This window comes from Echinops telfairi, unplaced genomic scaffold, assembly GCF_000313985.2.
Source record: "Echinops telfairi isolate 266 unplaced genomic scaffold, ASM31398v2 ScPeMD7_7424;HRSCAF=8462, whole genome shotgun sequence".
In the NCBI taxonomy this organism is placed as follows: Eukaryota; Metazoa; Chordata; class Mammalia; order Afrosoricida; family Tenrecidae; genus Echinops; species Echinops telfairi.
Genome location: NW_022111324.1, coordinates 25,143,994 through 25,153,835, shown reverse-complemented (window position 1 = coordinate 25,153,835; position 9,842 = coordinate 25,143,994). Strand labels below are relative to the sequence as shown.

General features: G+C 45.3%; 1 protein-coding gene across 1 annotated transcript in view; it reads right to left on the bottom strand.

The window, feature by feature from the left end:
- Window positions 1–9,842, bottom strand: part of LAMC2 (laminin subunit gamma 2) — a 73,832-nt gene that overhangs the window by 10,727 nt on the left and 53,263 nt on the right. Inside the window, exons 15-19 of the mRNA XM_004706788.2 lie at window positions 8,582–8,661; window positions 6,826–6,978; window positions 6,195–6,339; window positions 1,030–1,179; window positions 410–524 (exon numbers count right to left, since the gene is read on the bottom strand). Coding sequence (XP_004706845.1) covers window positions 410–524; window positions 1,030–1,179; window positions 6,195–6,339; window positions 6,826–6,978; window positions 8,582–8,661 — 643 coding nt within the window. The remainder of the gene's footprint in view (window positions 1–409; window positions 525–1,029; window positions 1,180–6,194; window positions 6,340–6,825; window positions 6,979–8,581; window positions 8,662–9,842) is intronic.

Genomic DNA, 9,842 nt, shown 5'->3' with positions numbered 1-9,842 from the left:
AGAGTGTAGGAATGTTTCTCTTTTGTTTTTTTTAGTCAACTAACGTCTGATGAGTCTGTAAGAAACCTCAGAGATTACCGAGTTCAACTTCTTCCCTTTAAAAAAGTTAGAAATTAAGCTCCATAAAGGCTTTGTGACTATCTGTGGTCACACAGCTAGCTCAGTCTCAGTCCAGAGCCCTGAGCCCCCGCCATCTAGTTCAACTCTGTCCACTACAGCAAATATTAACATTCTCTCTTTGGGGATATCTGAATATACATCTAGTAAGACCCCAATGTACTTGCCATGTAAAGAGATACATAATAAACCAGTTTATCATTGCATTAACCAAGAGATATATGAGGATTCTAAATAAAGTCTTGGTTGTACCTCTAAAATATTCATGTGACCTAACCCATGAAATATTCACCTCTGAGGTTCTTTAAGATGTTCTCAACTTCGTAAAAGGTGGCATTGCCCATAGTTAGTGCTTCTTGGGCTCTGTTTTTAGCAAGGTTAGCACGGGAGAGCAGCTGTTCTGATTTCTGTAACGAGGCAGACAGACAAGATTAGAGAAAATGTAACCTACAACAAATGTGCAGTCCTACTGGAAAAATCCCGCCGATGCATTTCACAACAACAGAGCTGCGTGGTTGTCTACAGAGCTGAGGGGTGCTGTAGCAATCTGGTGTTGAGCAAACTCTTATCATTCAATAGTAATCCCTTATGGAGAACCAGGTCCAAATCAATTCCCTTGTCAGGGACAATGAAATAGTTTGCAAGACATAATTTTCAGCACCAGATACTTCCTGGAGCCGAGCTAACAGATAGAACACTGCCCAAAATAGGTCCTTAGGAGGCCTGGGTCCTATTCCTTGGTTTGAGGGCTGACTCATGGGGTGGAGCTGAGCTGATTACACACCAAGGTCTCTGTGTCTCAGTTACTCCCTCTGTAAGTAGAGGGCGTTCCCTGGGTCCCCTAACCATACTGATTCACATAGTAGGCATTCATTGCATACTTTCTGAGTGAGCCACTGAACGAAAGAATACCTGTCTCCCGTTCTTTCCGTTCTGTAGGAGCCGCCGGGCCTCTTCTTCCCAGTTTCCCAGGTTTCTCTGCACACGCTTGAACTCATCCATGTGCCTGGTCACCAGGCTGGTGAGGGTATCAGCTTTTTGTCTGATCTTCTTCGCTTCTGCCTGCGAGCCCAAAGAAACAAACGGCGTGACTCTCTGTTCATCAGTTGTCACCCGGCCCTAGGACCTGACACTACTGTTTGCAAACAAGCTACAAACACCATCACTAGTCATCCAAGCCCAGAGCCTAACAGAAATGAGGCAGCATTACCCATGACCGGGTAGTCACCCAGACTTTGTTCTCGTTTTGAGAGGGCCGGGGTTTAAAAACTATTAAGTGTTCATTTATATGTTCAGGGGAACCTACGCTCGTGGACATTATTGTGTGTGCTTTTCACTATAGGGAGAAAACAAGATATTTTCAATCTCGTAAATTTAGAGGAGTTCCTGGGTGGTGCTAATAGATAACACAGTAGGCTGCTAATGGAGAGGGTGGAGGTTCGAGTCTACTTAGAGGCACCTTGGGAGAAAGGCCTGGCAATTTGGTGAAAAAGCAGCCATTGACAATGCCTATGGAGCACGGTTCTACACTGATGTGCATGGGGTCCCCTCCAGCCAGCACTCGTTTTTTCCAGCTGATTCCTGCTGAGAACATGTCCAAAATATGTCATTCTTCCTTCTGAGGAGCATTGGATGTCCTTTATCCAATACTGATGTCTGTTCTTCTGACCGTCCATGATCTACTCAGGACTCTCTGATGCCACCATGCAAAGGCATTCTTCTTCTCCCCTCTTCCCTATTCCTCCTCCACCTTTTGTACACCCAGGAGGCAACGGAAAGGACCATGGCTTGCGTCAAGCACCCCTGTGTCCTCAAAGTGAATATCATCTTTGCTTCTAAACGGTTTTTGATCAGGATTGCCCAGTGCAATATGTAATTGGATTCTTAATTACTCTGTCCATGGGCATTGATTGTGAATCCAAGTAAAACAAAATCCTTAGCAACTTCAAGATTTTTTTCCCTATTTTTCATGATGCCGCTAATTGGTCCAGTTTGGACAGTGGTACTATCCCCCTGGTACACTTACACAGCAGCCTCACCCTCCAGAACAAATTGAAGATCTTTTGTTTGGAAACTTAGGAGGCTGTGCCCCATCCTTTGAGACCCAGCAGGTTAGAGTTCCACCCTTTGAAATCTGCTTCCTGTGCTCCTTCCAACAGCCCTGCTGATCTCGGAATCGCACCGGGGACTGTCCATCCCTTTTCTTGAAGAACAACAGATGGCCCTTTGGCCTGTTTCCCACCTGTAGAATTCCAGCAGACACACACTTCTTTCTCTGTCCTTTCAATCGAAACTCATGGGTTCTGCTATGGTAGCGCGTCAGATCAGTCACAGGCTTCCCTCGTTACCGAAAGACTGTGTAGCCACATCTATGGTGAGCATTATAGGACATGGGCTGTTAACTTCTCCAGCAGAATTTTCCAGTTTTTTGCATTCTGTTTTCATTTTGCACAGTTCATGTTGAAATCCATCTCTTTCCATAAGTAGCCAGGAGAAACCGCAAGGTACCTTTTAAAATCTTGCTTAGAAATTTCTGCAGCCCAATGTCCACATTCCTTACTTACATGTTCTACCTTCCACCAAATATTTTAACGTAATCCAAGCACATTCATTGCTGCTGGGTCTAAACTACTACCCTTCTTCCATTATCCAGTCACATACTCATCATTTCCTTTTTAAAAAAATACGATTTCATTGCATTTTACCTGAAAGTTTACACAGCAAATCAGATACAAATTTGATGCAAATTTCCCAGGCCAATGGTTACAATTTGTATCATGTGCTAGCACGCTCATGATTTCCTTTCTGTTTGTTCTCTCTCTCTGGATCTAGCTTCCTCCTGTCTTCTCAGGCTTTCTTTGGGGTCAACAGAGTTGACTGTTTAGTCACACATAGTTATTTGTTTAAGGGAGCTTACTAGTCACAGGTGATACTGTTTATTTTCTAAGTCAATCTATTATTTAGTTGAGAAGTAACCTGCAGAAACACCTTCAATTTCAAGACCACAGTGTTTCTTTAGGGTGACGTTGCTGTTGCTGCTTGGTGACACGGAGCCAGTTGTACCCCACGTCCAACAGGAGAAAACACTGCCCGGCCCTGCGCCATCCTCACCACTGTGCTGTGTGAGTACACTATGACAGCTTCTGTGTCAAGCCATCTTATCGAGGGTCTTCCACTTTTTGGCTAACCTCTACCAAGCATGACATCTTTTTCCAGGGACTGAACTCCCTGGGGACATGTCCAAAGTACACAAGACGAACTCTCACCACCCTTGCTTCTAAGGAGCAGAGTCTGGCTGTACTTCTTCCAAAACAGATTTGAGTTTTATTGGCAACCCTTGGTACTTGCAATATTCTTCACCAGCACCATAATTCAAATGTATTGATTCTTCTTCAGTCTTCCTGATTCAAAACCCAACTTGATAGCCTCCGGCTCCTTTAGTCTATCCTGCAGTCTTGCCCTTTTCAGTGATTTGAGTTTTGTTCTACATTTTTCTCCCATTCTCACCAGAACTTCCTGCTGTGTTCCTGGTCAGAATGGTCAGTAGTGGTAATCAGGCAACATCTCATTCTGGTCCCAGCTTAGAAAAGGCTGTAGCTTGCTGGTGTGGAATGTTGGTCCCATGAAAGAATTCTTCTTTGGGCCTTTGATTTCTTTAATTTTCTTTTGCTCCATATGAGTAGCAAAATGGTTGTATCTCAGATGGCTACTCAGAAGCTTTTGAGACCTTAGACATAATTCACTCAACTAGGAAGTAGAACATCATCATTGTGAACTGTGTTAAATAAGTTTTCCCGTACAACTGTGGTCCAAGTCTTCTGACGCAGTAAACCAATCACATGAGCTGTTTGGATATATCCGAGAAGTCTCCATAGCTGTATCCATATATGTGGATACAGCACACATAAATGTTTAATATAATGGCTACAGATACACCTGATCATGAACTTGAATATACCTTTCTATCTGTAGATATGCATCTATGTCTACCTATATAACTGCAACCATATTTTTGATTGTTGCTGTTGCAAAATTGTATGTTACAGAATTGATCAAAATCGTCCCCTTTTCTTGTATTTTAATCATTATATTTATTTACTTTGGGCAGGTTGTGCTGATGTCAAAGAGTCTGCTATCTAGACGTGATTCTGCATATTCTTCCTCCCATTCCTGGTAACCATCAAAGAAGTTTGCTTTCTGTGTGCAAATTGGTTCCTCACTTTTTATAATAGTAAAAACACAAAAACAAACTCACTGCCATCGAGTTGATTCTGATTCATAGCAATCCTACAGAGTAGGGTAGCACTAGGATTGTAACTCTGTACAGGAATTAAAAGCCCCATCTTTCTCCTGTGAAGAAGTTGGTAGTTTCGAACTTCTGACCTTACAGTTAGCAGCACCACTAGTAACCGTGACACCACCCGGCTGCTTGTTCTTGTTCTTCTTTTTGTAATAATGGTGGGGTCATACAATAAAATGTTGCTTATTTCACTCAGTATAACATCCTCCAGATGTATCCATGGTATGTCTTGTGGACTCTGTGTTGTTTCATAGTTGACATCACTTCCGCTTAATGCTTCACCAGAAACACAGTTCCCTTCCACATGTGTAGCCACATTCTGTTGCTGGCACCATCTGTATTCTTTAGATGTGAGGGGCTCCCTCCACAACTCTCCTCATTTCCTTCAAACGCCCCTAGAATTGCCTTCGTCATCATCATTCTACCAACATTTTCTTCAAAGAAATCTTGGCTTTTACCATTCGGTGCCTTAAAACTCCTCCAGCTTCTACACATCACTCAGTTCTAAAACCATTTCCACATTTCAGGTATTTGTTAGAGCAGCATCCCACGCTTTTGGGACCAAATTCTGTCTTCATTCTCTCATGCTGCTACAACGGGAACATCACAAATGGATGGTTTGAACAAACAGATCTCAGTATCGGAAGCTTGGTGTCTGAATGCACAGTGTCTGCTATAGAAAGCTCTCCTTCTCTGTGCACACTGCAGAAAGGTCCTTGTCTCGTGGGCTTCTATTCCTGCTGATCTTCTTGGGGCTTGGCATCTCTCTTCCCTCGTCTCTGCTTGTTTCTCCGTGCCTAATCTGATCTCAAAGGGGATTAGCTTAGAAATACCTTCATGTATATGGCCTTCTAATATGACAAAGAAACCATTCCCAAATGAGAATTTGACCACAGGTGTAGGGATTTACAACACAGTTGTGGGGAACTCAATTCAATCCAAAACAATCATCTGAGATGACAGTACGGAAACAGATGTTCTACAGAAAGGACGTGAGTGAAGCAGCAGACTTTTTAACAACTTCCGACAGCTACCGAGAGTCCCAGACTAAGGACGAGATATAAAAAATGTAACAATAGGTGCAGAATGGGTCAAGGCCTTTTCCGAGTCATGGAGTGGGTCTTAAGAGTAAGGAAATGGGTAATGAGAAATATAAATACGCTCCCTACAATTGCATAAGGTTCTCGGTGCCACTTTGAAGATTAAGGAACGCGTGACCCAATCCATGGTATATCCAGTCACCTTGTGCGCATGTGAAAGTTGACAATGAATCAGGAAGCCCAGAGAAGAATTGATGGGTTAGAATCGTGGACTTGGGGAAGGATGCTGAACGTGTCGTGGACTAACAGAAGAACCAACAAGTCTCTCTTGGAAGAAATACAGCCAGAATGCGTCTTAGAAGAGAGGATGGTGAGAGTTCTTCTCATGTATCGCGGGCATGTTTTCAGGAGAGGCCAGACCCCAGAAAAGGTCATGGGACAGTAAAGTGAGGGGCAGCGAAAAAGAGGAAGACCCTCATGGAGATGGATTGACACAGGGGCTACACTGATGAGCCCAAACATAACAGCAGTGGTGAGGATGGTGTAGAACCGGGCAGTGTTTCGATCCGTGGGACACCGGGTGTCTATGAGTCAGAACCCACGCCATGTGCCCAACAAGCATCTAAAGCAAGAAAGGTCAACAAAAGTGGAGGAAAAGGCTAAATGGCTGAATGTTAGGAGACGCCCATGGGTGGCTAGTTTTTCATTCCTCAAGCACACAGGCTGGAGGCCCTCACCTGAAAGGACTGCTCACTGGCCCCTTGAAGCTGAGACACTGTGCCGAGCAGGCGGACACTTTGCTGATAGGATCTATCCGCTTCCGTGTCGACATGGGTGGCCTCCCTCACCAACTGCTGCGCCAGGGACTTTGTTTTCTCCAATCTGCAAGGGAACAAGAAGAAGGTGGTTATGGTTTTGAGAACTCGCTCCTCTCAGACAGTCAAGAATGGCCTGTTTGTTTAAAAATATTTTGCCCGAGACCCAAACAAGGTGATGTGTCAGAGAGAGTCTTTCTCGACAATCTAAACACAAGTCTTAGATTTTACACAGGATGGGGCAAGAGAATTAAACGCCAATTTCCCAATTCTTGATAATCTATTATTTTTATATTCCCCACGCCATCAGCTGGGTTTAAAGACCACAGAAGGTGCTATGTCTTCCAGCATTGAAATCTTCCCATCAGGAGACACGCTTTACTTAAACTCTTCTTTCTCTAAAGATATCTGCATTCTTTCAAGTGAACACTCATTCTCTTGGCCGTCTACATGGTATTTTTAGAAGCACCACAGTGCCCCTCCAGTGTGGTTTACGGCATATCCTGGGAGATCCCGATTTTGCTGGTCCACATGAGAACTGGCTGAAACGTACTTTCCCACAAGCCCTTGCATCGCGGAGCTGTCCGGGCCACCGCCGCTCCCTCCGCCTTCCCTCAGAGCCTTGCGCACCAGCAGTAGCGCTTGCTTGGAAAAGTCCTCTGTCTCCCTGGCCAGCTGTTCCATGCTACTGGCCGACTCAACATGACTGAAAAAAAGATGTTATGAGAATGAGAATTTTAACCATAAAGAGTTTCCTTCAGCATGCTGATTTAAACAAAGTGAGTAATGAAACTAGTGTGATTAGGAAAAGAATTGCCCCAGAGCAGATGGCGCTAACCAAGGGGCTGGTGGTTTGAGTCCCCCAGAAGCACCTTGGAAGAAAGGACAGAGACAGACGTAGACCTGAAAACAATGAGCCACCGTCCCACGCTGCCACGTCAGGACTCACAGCAAGGGCTACATGGAATTCAGGAATTCTTCAGAAGCAGGTCTGCTACAGAGTTAGCCTTATGTGACCGGCCATCCTTGCAGGAGTGGCTCAGACCCACCGGCCCTCTAAATACCCGCTAACATCACAGGCCTCACGAGAGAGAAGCTGTCCCGGCCATCACATTAGGGGCAAGTTCTTTAAATAGTTGATCAAATATAGTAGGCTAAAGTTAATGATTTTGTATGGCCCAAGAATGTTGTTGTATTGAATGTCCAAATGACCCAGGGGAGAAAAACGTTGCTCATCTCTGGTTTAGGGCATAATCAGCCGGAGCCTGGTGGAGGGGAGAGGAAATGGACAGGAGCCATCTCCGATGTAAAACAGAGTGTCGGTCGGAGGGAGGGGAAAAAATGAGGACCTAATGTCGGGGGTTTAAATGGAGAGAAAATGTTTTGAGAAACGATGTACAAATGCGCTTTACACAATTGATGTGTGTATGGATTGGGATAACAGTTGTATGAGCCCCTAATAAAATGTTAAAAAAATAAAAAAATAAAAAAAAATAAAACAGAGTGTCGGGCAGGTGCTGTCTGCAGGCACAAAGCCTTAGGTCTGAGTTCATCCAGTAACCAACCTCCCGTTCACTTCCACCTCCGGTCTAAGTGAGGGCCACCACAAGGGAACAAAGGGTGTGCACCCCCAGATGGCGTTTGTCCGGGTTCTAGAAAAGCTATAAAAACAAGCTCCACAGACACAGCTCATGCTACAAAAATACACCAGTGTCCTTCAGCCGACTGAATTCCACTAGGGATTAACTGAGCCTGCCACCCTGCTGAGCACTCTGCTTAGAGCAAAGCTCTCCCTTAGGATTTATAGTCAGAGGCCAGGATGAATGTTGGGAGCTGTCTGTGTTTATGGGTTGTCGCTGAGGCCCTGCAGAGCCGGTTTTCAGGAGGAAGTCACCCCTCTGCAGACTTGGCCCCCACAGGCCAGCAGAAGACTCGTCGCTACTTGTTCCCAGGCTCGGGGTGGGACCTGGGAGTCCCTGAAAGCTGCACAGCCTTCTTTTCCAAGGGCGGATTCATTTCACGTGGCCCAAGGAATCACATCTGCCCCAGACTAAAGCCATATTGTGAGTCATAGGGGAAAATGGGACACAACCCCCCACCCCCAGCTCCTGATACATGACCCTGCCCAGCAGGACCTATGTTCACTAAGAGCCAAATGGTTTAAGCATGAGCTGCAAGGCCCAGGGATGGCCGCAGAGCAGCCTAGAGCGCATGAACAGGGTGCTTCGTGCCCAGTCCCCTCCAGTCTTGTTCAGGTCCGGCCTTGCCGAGCCGACTGCAGCAGAGGTACCTCTGACGCTGCTGCTCACCTGTCTGCCAGTTTCTGGGCTTCCTGAGCCAGGCTTTTAAAGCTGTTTGGCCCGATGTAGTGCTCAGCTGGAGGAATGTTCTGCAGGGAAAAGAAGAACTGGTTCAGGGTTTCCACTCGGCCACGGAACTTCACACAGGCCACGTGCAGACCCTTCCACGACGAGGTCCGCCTCGCCACCCTCACTGCATGGTCTTATGAATGCAAGTGTACACAGGAATATCATAGGCATTTAAGTCCAAACTAAGCCTCTACCTTGCTACTGATGCACTTAAAAATGAATATATGTTTATCATTTTATATGTACTAAAAGTCCTATAAAGTACTTGCATATTCCTAGTTTGGGCTGGTTATTTTTCCATAAGGAAGTCACATGGGAATCTGATTTATTGTCTCTATTTTTTAAAAAAAACACTATTTTTGTTAGAAGTACACCATTCCTTCAGTCTTTCTCTCTTTCTTGCTTGTTGGGAGTAGAAAGCCTCCTCTTTCTTCCACAGAGCAGCTGGTGGGTTTGAAGTGCTGAACTTGAGGTTAGCAGCCCAAAGTGTAATCCACTAGACCACTAGGGCTCCTTTCTTCAGCACAACGTCTAATTCTCTTCCAATTTCCTTCATGCACCTTCCCCCACCCATACTTACAATGCTCTCACCATCACATTCTTTACTCAGAAATAAGGGTACTCGATCAAATCTAAGCCGCCCCAGTGGTGCAGAGGCTCAGCACATTGCTGCAAACTGAAAGGTCAGCCATGCACACCCACTAGCCATTCTGTGGGAGGATGATGCGGCTGTCTGCTCCCGGAAAGATGCCAGCCTCGGAGGCCCTGTGGGGCAGTTAGACACTGCCCGGGAGCATCGCTGTGCCATCAACTCAATGGCAATGGACTTGGGTTTTGGATAGGCTCTTGCACTTATCACAGCACAAAACTATGTCATTAAAATAAATCATGCTGATAAAGTCCCTAAGGGATACCAAAAATAGACTTTGGGGCTAGGACTTGGTGCCCCATCAGACCCGACTGGAAAACACTCCTAAAGGCCAACATACAGTCCTTGAACTAACTACAAGCTTTTCTTTCTTGTTGTGTTTTGCTTTGTTTTTTTGTCATTGACTTGTTGATGTTTTCTTTTGTTGCTTGGTTTTGCTCTGTCTTGTTTTTGTGCATATTATTATCTCTGCAGGTCTGTCTAAATAAGACAGGCTGGATGAACAATCTGGAGGAGAAAACAATGGGACTGACAGTTCCGGGGGACATGGGA